The sequence below is a fragment of the Motacilla alba genome, chromosome 7 (assembly GCF_015832195.1).
Source record: "Motacilla alba alba isolate MOTALB_02 chromosome 7, Motacilla_alba_V1.0_pri, whole genome shotgun sequence".
In the NCBI taxonomy this organism is placed as follows: domain Eukaryota; kingdom Metazoa; phylum Chordata; class Aves; order Passeriformes; family Motacillidae; genus Motacilla; species Motacilla alba.
The window spans coordinates 18,433,313-18,452,813 of record NC_052022.1 but is presented as its reverse complement, the minus strand read 5'-3'; the positions used below and the strand labels follow the sequence as shown (position 1 = coordinate 18,452,813).

Below are 19,501 nucleotides of genomic sequence, written 5' to 3'. Positions count from 1 at the left end.
GACACTTAGCAATTCCTTCCCATGATACTGATCTATTGTTTCTCACTGATAATAGCTGCATGCCTTTAGAGGAAATAAAAAAGACATACAAACCTTAGAGAAAGGTAAGGGACACTCCTAGATTTTTAAGATAAGCAGTCCAATTTATTTGATTTGTTGCGAAATAGCAACAGGTTGTTGAGACTGCAGCTTGTTAGTCATTGCTTTGCAGTTTATAGGCAACAACTGCAGGTGTGTGCAGGTATGAATGAGAGACCTCATTGCCAGAATTCAGGCAGTAAAATGATTCCCTAAAGGGTGCCTGATCACTCTTGAATGGCTTGGAATCATTCTGTAAAAGCAGTAAGAGCAACAAGATGTACACTGTGTACTAATCTCCAGAATTCCACCATTTCTAGAGATGGGACCCACTTGGCCTTCAGGTCTGGTTTGTAACAGGTATGGTTTATTTTCACAGGTAAAACATAGTTCAGTCTCTATTACTGTTATTACATTGTGAAATGTTAACCACCACAAACATAAATCCACAAACTTCTGCATGAAGTAAAACGGTCAAAACACCCAGCATCATCTACCAAACTGTGGGAAAACCAAGTATATTAGAAAATAAAGCTCTGTATCCAAATTACAGACAGTGTGTTCTACAGACACTATCACAGAACTTTGTGGCTCACTGAAACAGGATTACTTCTCCTAAATACTAATAAGCTGCTAGAAGTATGGTAAAGTATATGGTCTGCTATATTAATAACAGGCACTTCAGCCCTCCTGCAGGTATGCTGGATTATAAATATAGAACAGATAAATATGATCAGGTCCTGTTACTCACATGCTGCTAGTAAAGTGTGTTACCAAAAAAGGTGTAGCATGTACAAAGAGAAATCAAAAGACAAATTCCGTTACATTAGGCATGTTTAACTTGCATCTAAGTTGAAGCAAATCTCACATCAACAGAGCTTGTCAAAAATATTTATAGGAAGCCTTTAGTGAGGGAAGAGGGTATTTCATTAGCAGACTAGTTGATAGGGATGTGTCAATTCTGCATTATATTAAATATGATTTAATGTGCTGGTCTTTTTCATACATACCACAGTTCCAAAAAAACCTGCCTTCAATAAAACCAATTTCTTAGCATTTGTAAGATGTGGTAATTTTCATACTGAGACATTCTCTTTCAATGTAACATAAAAGCAAATACTCTAAATCAGAACCTGCACTGCCAATATGCCCTAATACATAAGAAAGTACATATTAAAAAAAACCTTTTTCTGCTGAATGAGGTATCCAAACCATTCTGGGGTGTATCCAATTTCTGGTATCAGTATCAATGTTATTTGGATCTCAACTGGATGATGCCTCTATTTCAGAATAAATACTGGCAGCTACTGAAAGGCAGGCAGCTTTTTTTGCCAAATAAATGAACCAGTCACAAATGAAATGAGAATAAAACTATTGCAAAATACTCAAGGAAAGAAACGGAAAGTTTCTCTTGAAAAAAATATATACACATATATTTCATGAAGAAATCAAAGGTAATTGTACCTGTAAATCTCACAAGTTAGAGAATCACACAAACTTTTGAATCCTCATCTGTAAACCTCAGTATCTATGACACAAGGTCTGTGCTGATAGTAATCTGGTTTAGATCTTAGCTGTGGAACTCCTGACAGGGCTGCTTTACTGTCAGGAATAACAAATGCTGCAATAAAAGCACTTCTGTTTTTTCTAGTCTCAATCTCTTTATGGTACACATACTACTTTCATACTAATGGCTAAACATAAATAATGACCCTTAAGTTTTATTCACACACTACACACTAACATTAATAGCTAAATGAAGCCAAGCAGGAGTATGTGATCTAGTTACTCCCAGATGAAAAAAAAAAGAAAGTCATCTCTGATAAAAACTAGATACTATGAATGAGCTTTTACACTATGTACATTTTTGTCCATGTGTGTGCATCAAAATTCAGAACATGAATTTCATGCATTGCCATACATTTATGCCTAAAAGTTTGGTCAGCAGTCTCTCAGTTAAGACTGCAGCTGTCATGGGCTGTCTTAAAGAACCCACGAACGCATGTCTTCAATTTTTTATACTTCTTATCCGTTTCAGTAATTGAATTGTCAATGCCATAGCATCAAAGTTGTTTGTTTGTGGGGTTTTTTGATATATCACTGATTAAAACTGTCGCAATAGAATTAAGATGAACTTCATGAAAATGTTGATACACGGTAACTTCAGCGTCACTGGCACTGTAAATTCAGCACAAGATTGAAGATGTGTATGAAGACAATGTGAGAGCTCACATGCATTTGTTTTAAACACCATTAAAGTTTGTGCTGTTATTTATTAATGTGATAGTTCTGAGTCAGACAAATTGTATGACAGTCTGTAATTAAACATGCATGTAAACATTCAGAGCCCTCAGAATACATGGGATTACTTTTTCTGGAGCACATCGTACCTTTTGGTGGAGCTCATTAAAGGGCAGAGTTAAGGCCCTGTCAAGAACTCCACAGCCATCTCCTGAATGCTACTGTCAGGAGGAGTTAGACTATATTTACGTGAATTTTGTTAACAAGAACAGATCTGGCAGGAGCTGCAGGAGTTTACAGAATAGTATTTGATTAGTCCAAAGTACAGATAGAATGTCAGGGAGGAGATAGGAGAGTTGTGACCACCTCAGCTACCAAAGACACAGAACAAAGCACAGTCAGCACCGCAAAGCACTGTGTTCTTGCTCTATTACACTTTCTAAAAATCTCTGAGCAGTGGGCTGCCTTGATGTGAGCTCAAACATACTATTAAATATTGAATGGAAATGTTGAACATTTTCCAGTGTCAGGGACAAAGTGCTCTGTAACTGATTCAAACCCTTTGCTTCAAACCAACCAAAACAGAACTACCACCATATCAAGAGTCTGGGGCATTTGTTATTTTGCATGCACTGTACCTTACACAGTATGTTAAATCTGCTGGAATCACTGCTAAGGACACTGTTTAACTCAAGACAGAGCAGAAGAACACACAAAGTACATATGTTCTGATCTGTTAGAAAGCATGAATATACACCCAGCAGAATTTACTGAAAATTTGAAAAAAAATCCAGGTTTTATCATACTTAGTCATCATTTATTTCTTGTATCTTGGTAACAGATGTCATCATCGGCCCATCCAACTCCCAAATCCCATGAAAAGTAGTTTTCTAAAGGGGAAAATCAGCAATCCAACCTATGCTTAAAAGAATCACCCACGTTTCATTTGTATATTAATAAATTATAACTAATGCAATATTTAAGCAAGAGCAGCAACACGCTGGCAGACTAAAGCAAAGCCTTCCTGACTTGCTCTCGTATGTCCAAGGCACTATGCAGCAGCGCTGTCCATTTCCCTTTCAACATCCTCATTTTCCAAGCTGGGCAGTGGAGCTACAGCAGTGTGAAACCTGTGGAAGATGCAGCCCTTCCTTCTGCATGTTTAGTGCAGAATTCAAACCTCCTCCTAAGAAAAGCACCCACTGAAGCTGTGTTCATCCATCAAATGCAAAATCTGCTTCCTATTTTTATACAATACTGATAGGAATGACATTTTAAGCTCATCATGTTTTTCTAACATTTTTTACCCAGAAAACTGGTAGTTCTTTGATTACGAAACTTAAATGATCTCAGTTCTGGCTGAACTCCAAGACATAAGCACTTTCTTCTGCTGTCTCAGCTATTCTCCTGATGTCAAAGACACATTAAAATAAATGTGAACCATATGGCTCCCCAGCAGATTACTCACACTCCCGCATCAATGAGGGCAAAGCAATGCATTGTCACCAGTGCAGAAATATCTTAGGCACGTGAAAATTTCAAAAGGCTGGAAAAAACATGTGTGAAGCAGCCTTTTGGATTAAAGCTCTATCTTAGACCAGTGGAAATGCTGCATTTCTTACACTCTACTACCAATTTGTCTGCCTTTTACATACTCAGTGTCATATAAACCATTATGGCAAGAAGGATTAGCACCATTCTCCACCTGCTCCATGACTTTCCATGCAGTGTCTCATCAAGTCTAACACCAGAGAACAGCAAAGCCTACTCCCTCCTGGTAATCCAGGTCAGAACACTTCTTATAAAAGCCAGCTTGCTTCCCAAACCTCATTGAAAACAAAATCTAGGAAAAGGCTGTATCCAGAAATTGCTTCTACCTCTTTCTCTTATCTCTCCTTCTATCCAATTATCTTCAAAAAGATATTTTCTAAGAGTCTCCATACACCCAATTTACAAGTTTCCAACCCTGAATGACAAAACACTTTTCCTACATGCTGGAAATCTTCATTAAAAGGAAATCCTGTGACATAAAATACACCTGCCAAAAGAAACATGTACTCTCAAGGACAAGGGAGGTATTTTCTAGAAGAAAGATGAATTTCAAAGTCTAGAAGGGAACTGCATACTCAGTTGTAAATTAGAGGAAATTGGAGAGAAGAGGGATAATGCTGTGGAACACCACCACCTACCTAGACCACTTCACTGCTCTATCCTTCTAGTAGCTTCCTTTAGGGTAAAGTCAAAGCTAAATTCACCTCACAGGAGGAGCTGGATGGGAATGCTTGCCTAATACCAGATTTAAGTCACATTTGAACAGGTTTTCGAAAATTATTAGCTCACAGACAAGTCTGACATGAATACAGAGGATTTAATTTGTATTTTAAGCATTTGACCTCACTGTCAAGTGTTTTTTTGGGGATCTTGCATAAGTGTTTAATTGAGATGCATACTAGAAGCTGGAATCTGACCACTATAATTTCAGTGAAAGCTTTAAGTTTACTTCCTCAGCACCCTCCACCTCCAGAGTGCTTTTCTGTGACATTCATCATACTTCTCCAGTTTCTCCATTCTGCAAATATCATCAGCCTGTGGGGAGGAGTGGAGATGGTCAAGTGCTCCCTGCCTCACCATTTCCTCTAAATGCCAGCTGCTGTTCCATGGGTGATTATTCCTGACCTTGGCCCCAGCTTTGTGAGGAGGAAGGTCCTACCAGGGATCCCTGTAGGAACACCTACGCATAACAATTGCATTGGCTGAGCTCTCCTATGACAGTACAGGCAATCCTTTGTCCCATCCTACATGTGACTTCTGTGAATGGCCTTTTCATGAAAACACAGCTACCCATTCAGCTGACTGACACTTTGCATTTACAACCATATTTTATGTATCTATCATGAACATCTTCTGGCAAAACGATTTTGTTTCATGTTTTCTAAGCCAACAAAAACATCATGTAATGCAAAAACTGTCTCTCTGGTTGTATTGTGTGCAAAGTGCAATAATTTATAACAGACAATTTATTTAAAATATTAAAAAATAATTAGTTGCACAGATCATTCTAAAAACTAGTGGGAGCCTGCTTTATAACACCTCTTTTCAATTTTTAACAATTCTCACCACAGTATTCCTTATTCCAGATGAAGAGATGCTGTCATGGTGTACCCTGTCCTGTCATTCTGTGTGAGTCTGCGCTAAGACATTGCACTACATTTCGCTGAATTTATTTGCCTTTCTTGCTTTTTAATGCTCAGATGAGCTGACTAATTTTAAAATCAAATACAAGAACCTCTCAACCTGTTAGCATTTCATAACATGAGTCAACAAATAGCAATAAAAACATATTCCTCATTAATAAGGAAATTCCAGCCCTGGTTGCTGGCAACATAAATAACTCCAAGATACCATGAAAAAAGGAATGCCTGCATTTAGTTACACGTGTTTTCCCATAGTAAACCAGCACCACCACTTCTAACTCATTCAGAGTTGAAGTTTCTACCATTAACCAGCAATTAAACACAGCCTAAGTTCAAAGCTCAGGTCAAGTCTTGCACTACTGACCTTATACCAAATAAAACTTTATCCCTCTATGAAGACAATTCAGAAGAAGCTACACCTTCCTAAGGATTCCATACCTTCTTTCACATTATGCACGGCCACAGAGATAAGGCAATCTCAGTAAGTCAGCAGCTTTACAAAATTCATACAGTGCTTTACAGGGCACATTGAAGGAACTGCAACAGGGATGTATTTATGCTTTCAAATTCCTCACTATCTTTAACCGCAAAATCAAAAGATGGCAAGAGCACTTAGAGACCAAAGGGTTTTCTCAGAGCCCTCAGTGACCTGCCCATTCCAAATGAAGCAAAGTACATCCAAAGTACTCTAAAGACAGTACCCTAATTAGTGGAATGGCAAGACCTGTGATTATGGCTGCAGGATAACCTTGCTCATGACAGTGATAATGTTAATGGCAATAGAGAGATAACTGATGGAGGACATCAACCAGACTGTGTGATGGCACCACCTCCTGTTGGTGATAACCACCTTATCAGACAAGCTGCTGCTGGCCATCTCAAGTGACTGCAGGTGAGGAAGGGAAGTTTCACCTACAGGACACAAGTTGAAATGGCAGAGGAAAGCAGCAGCTCCTTATGTTTCTTAAGAGATGCATCTGTGATTAATGTGCTATGGGGAGTTATTATCAGCACCAAAGTGCAAAAGACAGGACTTCACAAGGTTCCCCCACTTTCAATTGCACACGATTCTGTATGTTAAATTTGGGTATTCTTCTGTATCAGAAAAAAACCACCAAGCATTTAGAGGCAGGTACCTCACTAAAGCAGGGAGAATCATCAAGTTATTAATGTTGGAAAAGACCTCCAAGATCATCAAATAATTTTTGACTGAATATCACCATGCCCTTTAAACTGTATCATGAAGCGCCATGTCTATTTGTTTTCTGAATACTTCCAAGGATGCCGACTTCTCCACTTCCCTGGGGAGCTTGCTCCTGCTTAACTTCTCTTTCAGTGAAGCAACTTTTCCTAATATCCAACCTAAACATCTCCTGGCACACTTTGAGGTCATTTTTCCTTGTCTGTGAGAAGAGACCCCCACCTTGCCACAAACTTTCCTGGAATTGCAGAGAGCAATACAGTCTCCCCTGAGCCTCCTTTTCTCCGCTGAACACCTACAGCTCCCTCAGCTGCTCCTCATAGGATTTATGTTCCAGACCCTTTCATGAGCTTCATTACCCTTCCCCTGGGAAGGACACATATGCCCCCGCGGCTGAGCTGCAATGTGGAACTCTGTGTTCCTCAGTGCACACAAAATAGGAATGGTCAGGGTGCTATACTGACCTCCTCAACAGCAATTCCAGATTTTTCAGCTTGCTGTGGAGCAGATGAAACACAGCAGTGAGGTGCCAGAACTGAACAGGGCAACTGAAAGGAGCGCCAATAGCATTTTGAATTTTCCAGCCCTGTATTCCATGTCTGCCTAAATCCTGACTAATATTATACATGCATGCTTGCACTGCTGCTTGAAGATGAACATCCTTCTTTCTGATATGAAGTCAGGTCTGTGAAATGGGACAGGTATGTGGACTAGCCAGTAATATGCTTTGGCACCCATTAAAGCAAATCTGCAATGACTAACGACCTGCTGAATCAAACTGAAATTGCTTTAATAGACTGAGAAAGGTAAGTAAAATACTCAACAGGGATTATATCCGCCAGCAGTAATGAAGGCACTCCATCACCATTTGCTAAGAGATTTAAAAATGTGCACATCTGTAAAAATACACACACCTTACAAAGAAAATGCTAATGGTAAATTTTTTCTATTCTTTATGGACTGTAATTTTTATTTACTGACTTGGTTGCCTGCAAGCTAGCCTAGGGATTTATTAATTTCTTCTTGTTGCTGTCTTTATTTGTTTAACTGGATATATTGTTAAAGAAACTCTGTACTTATCCCTGTGTAATAGTCACAAGCAATAGCACTTAGGGCCATCTCAATCATGTGTTTTCTGCCATCACACTACAGGGTTAATTGCTGAGAACAAAGTTATCTTCTGGTAGTTCTGTCCCACCTGAATGATCCACATCGGCTGTGTGCTTCATTTAGCTGGCAGGTTAAACGGACTGTAAGACTAATTGAGCAGAATTCTTGCTAGGCTCCTGATATCTGACCCAATACACACAGTTTCAAGGGTTGTGTAAATACAGAGATGCATCAGCTGTGCTAGATGGATGTAAATACAAAATGCCTGCTTCCTAAAGTGCTGAAGAGATTGTAGTTACAAGCAATTTAGAATTATCTCTTTGTCAGGTCAATTAGAAAGAAAAAATAAGACTTAAAGGACCACGTTAGCATTTTTTTTTTTGAATTCTCAATTTAAGAATTAATATATAGATCTTGATGTTGACTACAGGTCACACAACCCTATTCCCCTTTTCCAGTCAGTAAAAGAGAGTTTATAGTCAACTTTGTATTCACCTATATGAAAACAGACCAGAAAAAAGACAGTACACAGGATCTGACAGTGTCCCACTAAATAGAACAGAAAATGGTATAACATGTCAGGAAATAGCTTAGGAAGATAAGCTCCATCAAGGAGGTATTCAGGCATGTAACAGAGGCAAGGAATCTCAACAGCCTTTTTTCTGCACTGACTCTTTTCAGTCTGCTCACTGAAAAAAGTCTCACAGAACTCAACCTTATATTTAGATTCAAATATTCAACTTAGAAAAGCTCGTCTCTTGTCTTTTATTGTGGAAGATGAATGAGTTTAAAGCATGAACAAAATACCTTCCAATGTACACTGTTACCAGTTTTGTTAGTATACATTACATGTAATTTTCAGGCGACTATCACACAATAGCTCTTAAGTAATACAGGGGTTCTGTATTTGATTTCTGGGAATTTAGGCTGGTGCATCTATATTGAAGGTGATACTTTTTTAAAAATACTATCAATTCACACATAGACTACTTGCTCTTTCTATTTCTCTATCGCCAATGGATATACCCAAATGTATTTTTAAAAAAATGCAATATGTACAATTTCTGTATGCATGTGAGCGCACACACAGATAAACATTTATTACTCTGGCCCTAAATATCTCAGTTAGATAAATCGTTAATCATAACACTGAAATACTGTAGTTTCTCTTACAGAAAGGGAAGTTCCTTTAAACTAAATTGTTTATTATGTCAACCACAATTAAAGCTTATTGTTAGATGCATGTACTACAACTTCCAAGTTTGTCCCCTGAATTGCTCCCTTTCATTGTATCACCTGTGCATGTATTCACAATAAAATTGTGGTCTTCTGTGTGGGTGGGAATGACTATTTGATGTAAAAAGCCTGTTTTCAGTCTACAATGAATAATCAACTAACTTCTTCAACAGATGCAAATGTTAAAGTAGCAGCATGCAGATAATATTGTCCCCAAGACAATTTTCTAAATACTAATCTAAATTTAGATTTCTAAATACTACCAAAGAGGTTTACTGGGTCACCTACTCCTTTGTGGCACTTCAATAAAATAGGTCCCCAACTAACACTGCATCTTAAATATCATACAGCACCTCAAGAGTTTTCCATGTAAACCCATTTCAAAAGTTGTGCCTGTCCCTCCTGTGCACAGGAACATTCCCTACCAGAGCGAAGAGGATTCAGACCCTCGCATCCGAAGGCCCGCTCAAACTGAACAGCAGCATCTGGTAGGTAAGGCAGTTATAAGAACATTCATATCACATGCTACAAACATGATTTCTAGGCATATCCACCCCCCTCAGTTACATGGAACACACTCTGTATGGACAGGAATGAGCTGCCTCACCTACTCCTTGGCTCACAGTTTTAAGGAAGAACTCCACAGAGGAGATCTAAATGCAACAGAGCTGAAGGAGGCAAACCCCTGCTTTTTAGAAGATGCAGTTCACTATTAATAAATAATATAACCACCTAAAACAAGTATCATAAACTGCAAACATAAACTGTAAATTCATCATTCCCAGAAATATATGTTGCAAATGTAGCTTTGCTAACCTAAGACCAAATTCTTATTTGTACACAAAACCATTGCAAAGTACAGAAATATCCTCTGGTACCTGAAAAATAGAAACTATTGAAATAATGTCTACCATACACAACATTCATCAATAATAGTTCCAAATAAAAGAAAGGTTATATTGTTTTTAGAGAACTCTCACCAATACTGTATTACACAGAGCTGACAGCTGCAATGCATTTAGCTAAGGAAAATAAACTGAGCTAAAGCACTTTCCCTACAGTACTGTTTGAACTATTTTGAACACAACTCCTAACATTAACTACAAACAGCTACATAATTCAAAGAGCTAATAGGTAGGAGCTTCCAAGAGACTTCAAACTTTTACAACAAGTCCAACAGACAAGAAATCAAAAGAATGTAAAAGTATTTTACTAAGTATTTTTGAGCAAGTCACAAACTGAACATCATGGGGAGACTGTTTTATGATCTGTTCAATTAAAAATCATCATGCTTATCTAACCACAAAATTTATTTTATTTTGAGAAGCAGGAATAATTCTTTGGGTACACGGAGTTAGTACTTACGGGTAAAATGATTAGAAGTGGATGGATTGACACTATCTCCACTGTCAGCACTTTCACTGCTGGAAATGTCATCATCTGATTCCCTCACAGAGGAACAAGGTGAGGAGCCATCAACTTCTTCAAACTTCCTCTTTAAAATTCCACTCATTGCTGCAATGCTGTCACATGTACCTGTAACAAGAACAGAGGCAATGAGGCACTGAAACATCCAGCTGCAGAATATGCAATCATAAACTCCAAAGAAATTTTTATTTCAAAATAGCAATAAATTGCCACTTCTAGTCTTGAATAATCATTTAATATGGAATTACACATGACTAATTAGGAGAATGAAGCCATAGAGAAGAAAAAAAATCTGAAATCCTCCTCTAATTTGACATGTATGGAGGTGACTATTTCACTAGAATAATCTGTAACAGATTGCTTTCAGGGGGGAGTGTTTTTCCAACTATGTCAACAGCATCCCAATCTTCTTCTAGGTTATGTTGTGAAATTTCAAACCAAGAAAAAAATGACAGACCTGATCCCTCCTTTGCTGCCACAGGAGGAAGGAAAGCTCACAATCAGGGATGAAATTAAGAAGAAATCATCCTGAACACTATAGTTCCAAATGCTAAATATAAGCGATGTAACCAGTGTTCATACCACCCTTTAAGAACTTCATCTGATAATTCCAATGTTACAGACAGATAAAAGACAGTGAAGGCACAAAGACCATATATGAATTCGTGCTCACTAAACACCTGGATTTCTGAAGATACCCACACCAGTTAGACACCAACTGCCTCCCAAACGTTCTCCTCTCCCAGCCACCATGGGTTTATGAAAGGCAGGTCACCCTTGACTAAGCTGATCTCCTCCTATGACAAGGTGACCCTGCCTAGTGGAAGAGGCAAAGGCTGTTGGGATGTTGTCTACCTGGACTTTACGAAAGCCTTTGACAAACCGTTTCCCACAGCATCCTCATAGAGAAACTCACTGCTTACGTGTTGGATGGGTGTAAAAACTGGCTGGCTGGATGGCCCAGGGAGTGTTGGGGAATGGAATTAAATCCAGTTGGTGGCTGGTCACTACTGGTGTTTCCCAGGGCTCCGCTGAGGCCAGTCCTGTTTGAATATCTTTATCAGTGATCTGGACAAGGGGATCAAGTGTCCATCCCCTCACTCAGTTTGCAGATGACAGTAACTTGGCCATGAGTCCAATGAAGGGCAATGAAGCTAGTGAAGGTCTAGAAAGTGACTCATATGAGGAGCAGCTGAGAGAGCTGGACTGTTCAGTCTGGAGGAAAGGAGACATGGGGAGGACCTCATCACTCTTTAAAACTCCCTGGAAGGACGTTTTAGCCAGCTGGGGGCTGGCCTCTTCTTCCAGGTAACAAATGACAGGACAAGAAGAAACGGTCTCAAGCTATACTGGGGAGGTTTAGATTGGGTATTGGGAAAGATTTCTTCAACACAAGAGTGGTCAAGCATGGGAATGCGCCCAGGGAAGTCACCATCCCTGGAGGTATTTAAAAGATGTGTAGATGTGGCACTTGGGTACATTGTTTAGTGGTGGACTGGTCAGGTTAATGGTTGAACTCAATGATCTTTGAGGTATTTTCTGACCTAAATTATTCTGTGATACCAAAATTAAGACATGACATGACTAATATATTCTTAAAGTTGAGTAGAATATTATAAAGCAAAGTATTCATGCAGAAATTAGCAGCATGTCCTGGTCCCAGCCAGGACAGGGTTAATTTTTTGCACTAGTCCAGAGGGGGCATGGCCAGGACACCAAGGTTATTCTGTACCACCTCACATCATTACTGGGGGCAGGGGGGAGCAGAAGTTCCTTATGGCTCCAATTCCAAGGCAGAGAGCTGGTGTTGTCCATTGTGGGTTTCCACAGTGAGCAATAACATTTCTTTTCTTGTGCTCTCTGTCATCAATATTGTTGCCCTTACTGTTCCTCTTCTTATCTCACTGCCATTTCCAGTAAATTGTTCTTATCTGAACCCACGATCTTCACCTTTTTTGCCTCCTATTCTCCTCTCCAGCGCACTGCAGAGGGGAAGGTGAGTGAGTTGAGTTTGGAGAGTTTCTGTGGGAGCACTAAACTGGGGAGTAACCTCCTAAACTGTGACATAGCAGAGGCAGAAATATTGCACGTAATTAACTGAGAAGAGATCAAGAACAACTGGAACGTGCCCAGAGGACACACAGCTGCCACCATCCTGCCTGCAGCCCTGCAAAGACAAATGCTCCTAACACTTATCCAGGCAAAAGTTTGTCTGGGATTGATGACACACCATACTTGACAGGGACACACAACCCAGCACTTAGGACTTGACAAAGGGTTCTGCTCAATTGCACTGAAAGCAAGAAAAATAAAAAATTCATTTACACTGCTCATGAAACAGAACTATTAAAATCACTACAGCTACCTTTAGGATTCCTTAATTCTGGACCAGCCACATTCTGCTCCTCCCAGGAAGCTGGACTAGATACCTTCCAGAACTCCCTTCCAACCAACATTTTTATGGCTCTGTGTCTAAAATCCCAATATATCTGTGAGGAAGCTTGCATAAGCTGGGCTAAGTGGCTACTAAAGAAGACAAGGTTAAAGCAGAGTTTCCAGTACTGGCCAAAACGTTTAACAATTAGCACATTTCAGGGTTTTGGCTCAGGGCACTTCTTGCTGTCCTGGATTATGCAGGATGAAGCAGGTGCCAGAATCATTCCCAGCAGGCAGGCTGGATGAGGGCACCTGGGTTTTGGCAGAGGCCTGACAGCTTAGCCATTGTGGACAAGAGCTGAATCCTGCCACTTGGCAGCAGAAGCCAGAGAATGCTGTCTCTAGCCTGTGTCTGTCTTATCTTTTCTATTAGTACAGAGGCAGTCTCAGGCCTTGCTCTGACCCTGCAAGCACAGCACTTCAGCAGGTTCTCTGCTATCTTTGCTCATACTTGGCCTCATACATATTTTATTTTTTTGGTTTTTTGTTTATAGTAGTTTCAATGTCTTCTATGTATTCTACACTCCCTTCAAGCCCCAACACCAGTTTCTTTCCTGGAAAAAACAAAGTGATAGTGTGAAGAGAACTGCAACCTTTCAGCATGGTATGAAGTCATAACAAGATAAAGATGGGTATATGAGAATGAGAACTACAAAAAAAAAAAAAAAAAAAAAGAGAAAAAGAAATTAAAAAAAAAGGAAAGAAAAATAGGGCTCACCAGCTTACCGAGTCTGTAAGACTAACTCCAAATCATAATTCTGCAAACACTGAAGCCTGTCTATATGAAATTCACAGGCTAAGGTGGCAAGAGCACAGTGGTTTCTTCCTAGTGCAAAGAAGTTTAGTTTTAATTACTTGTTTTGCTTTGCTGACAAAGCATTTTACCTTGCCTGCCAGCTCCTAAGCACAGCAGGAGGGACTTATGAGCAGGTTTAAACTTGCCTTTGTAAGACAAAACTAGAAATGGCATACACATTATAAAACATTTAAATAGTATTATTAAAATGCAAGGATTAGAACAGAAGTTTTATAATAAGGGAGTTCATTCACTTCTTGAGAATCAGAAGTTCTAAAAAACACACATGCGATTGTACCAAGTTTAATATCCTGTCTCCAGCAGTAGTCACTATTTAATGCTTCAATGGAAAGCAATGGGATGCAAAATCCAGCCAAAACTACTGCAGATACACAGCTCTGCTTCCTCATCCTTACAGCCAATTTCCCCTAAGCATGAGACTTGAAATGTTGCTATATAACAGTGCTCAGCCTCTTAGAAATTCATTTGACTTGGTCTCCTGACGCAACAAGTTTCTTAATAGTTTTCTGTGAGAAGAAAAAAACCACTACAAAACAGATCTTCTGAAACTATAGCCACAGCCCCTTCAAAATCACTGCAGTTTCAATCTCGACAATATTTTGGACAGTAAGCAGCAGGAAGGCAGCAGTGTCCAGCAGCATGCTGTACTAGACAGAACTACACAGGTACCGCCCACAAAGTGGAGATAGCTGAAGAGAAGTCACTGTCATCTTGTTGCTGTATTACAGTGGTATTTCCATTTCAGTAGTGATTACATTACATGGGAGGTAGAGTGCATCTGCTGATCCTGTACAGAATTACAAAACACCTTTATATTTGGTGGGTGAGCAGGGAGGGAACAGCAATGGAGACACAAATGGAACCGCACATTAAGTTCTGCATCCCAAAGCTGGGGCGTCTGTTGCTGGAAGTTGGCTGCAGTTGCTGGAAAGCACCTGGCATGTTCCTGCCTACACTCCCAACCTCACAGCTGTGCAACCCTTAACAGCCTGCCTACCTCTGGGGAGCTTCCCAAAGCCACACAGCCTCTTGCTGACTCTTTTAATGTGGGAAACTAAACCATTCATCAGCAAGAACAAGGAAGAGAAAACGAACAATAAACTGTGCAGATCTGAAAACACTTGAGAACTTGTTTGCTATTCAGATTCTTCAAAATTCTGAGTTAATAATCCCCAGAACAAGATGCAGAATCCCATCAGAAGGTGTAGCTCATGAGAATAATGTAGAGGGAGCACTGGTCCCCAACACAGCCAGCAGATGCGTGCTCTTGGAACTGATGCCATATTTCCTAGGGCTAGAAAACAAGAACAGAGTGAGCGATGTGATGTGCCATCTCAACAGGTACACTTTGACACCTCACAGCTACAGCTGTGTCCCCCCTTCAAGAGCACAGGGACATACAAATAGCTGATTATTGCCTGCTGACTGAGCAACAGCTGCTTTCACTAGAGTAACCAGAAACTTTGAAATAACTCCAATGTCCTTGTCACTGGTCGTCCCTCAGATCAAAACCCCTTTCCTAGAAGGCTCTGCCAATCTGTCACCAAATTGTCTTCTTCAAAGGCATGTAAGCTTTTCCAGGGTCTCACTTTCAAGTTCCCCTAACATAAAGGGACTTCTGCACATACCCAAAGTTACAAAGATTTGAGATGTCTGAATCTGTTGAGGTCTCCCTGGGAGCCTGAAACTTTGTGTTCTGCCAAGTAAGGTGTCCAAGAATAAAAGGAAAATCTATTATGAGTGCAAAGCATGTTGAGAAGGAAAAGGAACAGAAAGGCTGGGCCAGGCCCAAACCCATGAGAAACTGTTTATGTACCCAAAGACTGGTAAATACAGTACAGTACTTGGCTGCGACCTGTGCCCACCCTCTTTGGACTATGAATCTTGGCATTATTTTCTATACAGCAAAGTGGTCTCCATCTAAACAAAGGACTAGGATGCTCTCCACTAAGCTATAGCTTAGAGGCAGCAGATACTTCACAACAGACTCAGTCTCCAGCACCTGGGTGGGTTTCTTAGCTGTGCTGCTGTGCAAATTAACAAGAGACCCATTTAGCAGCAGATCTTTACAAGAAAGATGTTTTGAGGGCAAGAGTGACCTATGCTCTGCTCTTGAAAGGGAAGGTCACAGTACCTCCCTTCAGGAGGTACTGGACTGAGACTGTGGAGCACAGGGAGCTCCAACAGCACGAGCTGTGGATCCATGCTGAAGGGTAACCACACAGACACCAGGGATTAAAACATTTCTCTCTCAAGCATCTAACCTCCAACTGCCTTGCTTCTTACTTCAATAAGCAGACGTGACTTAGAGACTAATCCTGAAACGTTACTCAGAAGCAGAAGACCTGCAGTCCTCAATGGCCATAGCCAAACCTCAGTACAAGAGAAAAACCATTCCTGCTCAAAGAGCCATTGGAAGGACAGGGAATTTTACAGCCATCTTCACACTAGGAAACACACACTCCTCCCTACACCTTGCACCTCTGCATCAGTAAAGAGCAGCTTTGCTGGCTCTGTAATTCTGCCTTGTCTTCAAATACAACGGGATTCTGATGAATTCTAAAACACTACAAAAGGAAATGTTTGATACACAAAGCAGATGTATTACATATTAGGATCTCTGGGGGAATGACAGTTTGGCTTATTAATTCTCAAAATTCTGTTTCTGAACATAAATTTTCCCCCTTCTCTTCCCTTCAATAAAAGGCAACTGAATTCCTTTAATTTATCTTCTGGACACCTTAAAAACAACTTTTCTCTATAAACAGCTTTAATTACATCTTTAAAGCATTACATTTGCATATCCCAGCCAATGTAACATCAAAATTACAATTTCAGTATCTAGTCAGAACTTCCCTGTGAGGAAATACACCTTATATTACACAATGCTTGCTTAAATTGAGAAAGCTTTAACTCTTGGGATTAGAGTTACACAGCACGTAGTTGTAGCCTACATGCTTTCTTTCAAAAATATTTCCAGGCATTATGACTTCAAATGCAGAGGAAGTGTAGTGAAAGTGTCAACAATGAGACTGCCAAGGGCATGGTCGGAAGAAATGGCTACAACAATTTAAATGGCTAAATAAATATAGGCTAAAAGTCAAGTCAAGGGTAAAGATATAAATTCATACTGCCTCTGGCAGGAATCAATTATGCTGGCTATTCTGACCTCTAAATGGGTTCTTCTGGAGAGGGAACATGAAAAGCTGACTCTCTCACTTCTTACCTATTTTCTCTCATCTTCATTACAAGTTACATATCTATGTTCCGCATGTCTAAACTTTGCAAAAAATATTTAAAAAGGAGAAAGAGATAATTTTGTTTTATCTGCACTAAAAACCAATGCTAGTTAAAAATTTTGCAACTGAAGTGGTTGAAAAGCATTCTCATTCCAAAGAACACTACTGAAAAGACTTAAAATTCTTAGTAGAGATGTTTTGAGAAATGTCTAAGATGTGCCCAAAACTGTGAAAAATTGCCTAAATTAGTTGGGTTTTGAAAATGGTAATACAGACCAAGTAACACCACAATGGAAGAAGCAAAACTGAAGAAAGAAAAAATCATGAGAAGGGATTGAAGCAAAAGGTTATGAAAAGATTCCTTTCCTACAGAAGCGGGACTCAGACAAAAATACTGAGTTTCACATTTCCTACACTATTTAAAAGAAATAAAAATGAAAGAGCAAAGCCATGCTCCGTCATGATCACTGGAGGCCATTTATAAAGGAGAAGGTATACAAAAATACAGGCGTCCTCAAAGTTGAGCGTTACCATTCAGTGGTGTTCATCTGTGCTATGTATCTGAATATATAGCTAAGGTTTTGCACTAGTTCAGCTCACTTTGAACAAGCAGCACAATCAGCAAAAGCAGATCAGCTGTACTAATATACACAGCTTTTCAGAAGAACTAATCTGTGGAGCAGAACACTGCCCTAACACAGACCATTTGCAGCACCCCTGTGAAATACATCTTTAGATTCAACAGGCGTCTCAAAGTGTAAATACACATTGCTTTGCATATCAAAATAAATACACAGTCATACGATGGAAAAATTATGTTATCTAGTAATTATTCTTTACTTAACTGCATATTTTGTTGCTCATCTAACATAGGTGTTCTTTTGTCACACACTGGTAAAATTTAATCATATATCTACATTTAACATACACGTTTACTATGCTTTAACAAATATTGGTAATAAGAATTCACCAGAGAGGTGGCATGAAGAAGGATCTTAGGTTATTATGCACCGAATCCTGTGATATTGAAGACCTGCCTGTGCTCAGCCAGCAGCCATTTGCGTTTCAGTACTGCTGCAGCATTACACAATAGACATGCTCAGCACGTTCCTTAATGGACACTGTTTCAACTCCTCAGTGCAGCCTTCAAATTCCAGCTTGGCAGATGATTTTGACCAACTTCATGCCTCTGCCTTGTCACATCCACTCAAAGAAAGGCACAGCTACAGGAATACCTTCCACTGTTCCTATGCAAGCACTGACAGATCTGGGTGCTCCAGGAGTTTCCAGGTTCAGTGAGGGAACACATGGAAAACAGTGTGAAGCCCCAATTCTTCAACACTCACATTTTATTATTTCGACTTCAGCAACAAGACATTTAAAATGTATTGTATGATCTCGGTTCTTTGCATCAAATGACTTATAAGGAACCAATCAAAAGATTTTTGACTGATGGGCTTTTAAATTTTTTTTTCCTTTTTTTCCTTCTCTCCTTTTTTTTAGACACCGAAAACATAAAAATCTCCAGTAACAGCTTGCTGTTACCTTTTTAATAAGTGTTGATGTTAGAAAGAACATAATTAACCCAATTCTCTAATAAAATCAGTGCTGTGCACATTTTTAAGACACCAAGTAAATATTTGGCACAGCTATTAGTAGTCATGTAAAGTTACAGATTGGCTTCCCTGGTAGCTCAAAACTCTGTTGCTATTTTTTACTAAAAAGCTGAAAGAAAACGGTAGAAACTAAACAGCTAGGAAAATACCACGAAACATATTATTTTCATCAGCAAAAATATGTGAGGAAGAATAAAACAGGCCCCTAAAAACAAAAAAAAATTTTGGTCAGCAGGAGCCAACATTCAATTGCCACCAATGAAATGAATGTAGCTCCATGGCATGACAGTAAAATCATGACTTCATTCAAGGCTTGGCCTCAAGTAAAGCCAAAATTAGTAAAAATATGTTTAAGTGCATCTTTCTCCCTAGAGAATAAAGTCAATAAAACTATTCGTACTGGAAAATATAAATTATTAATATCTACTGGAAGGCTGTGATGTTTTGAAATTGCTATCTTCAAAAATAGCTTTATGGCTATAATAATTCAAGCTTTCTATCTAGATCAAGGACAACGCACAACCAAAATATAATGCTACAATCTGCATTTTTCATACACACCCAAGACAGTCCTAAGTAGGTATTCAAGTACACAAAAAAGATTACACGAAAATAGAAGATATAAAATTGCTATTTGTTTCTAGGATTTGCTTTTTGACTTTGCACCATTCATGGTGTATCTATTCAACTCTGAAAAACAAAACATTTATTTTTTAAAAAACTGGAAATTTTTAGAAACAATCTAATTTCACAATTAAACAAGGATGAGGGAAATTCACCAAAAAAGACCCCTTAACATACACAACAAATTACTGAATGCAGGAAACAGTGAATTCATATAACACAACCGTGAAGTCTTCTGCCACTGATATATATGTAAGGAACTGACAATTCACCTTATCTTC

The 19,501-nt window shown here is 39.3% G+C and overlaps 1 protein-coding gene across 9 annotated transcripts in view; it reads right to left on the bottom strand.

Moving 5' to 3' along the window:
* The window catches only part of CSRNP3 (cysteine and serine rich nuclear protein 3), a 99,565-nt gene that overhangs the window by 16,847 nt on the left and 63,217 nt on the right, over positions 1 to 19,501 (bottom strand). For all 9 annotated transcript variants that reach the window (XR_005257545.1, XM_038142344.1, XM_038142346.1 and 6 more), the window contains one exon: positions 10,426 to 10,596. Coding sequence is in view for 8 of the 9 variants with exons in the window: in XM_038142344.1 (XP_037998272.1) it covers positions 10,426 to 10,596 (171 nt within the window). In the remaining variant the exon portion in view is untranslated. The remainder of the gene's footprint in view (positions 1 to 10,425; positions 10,597 to 19,501) is intronic.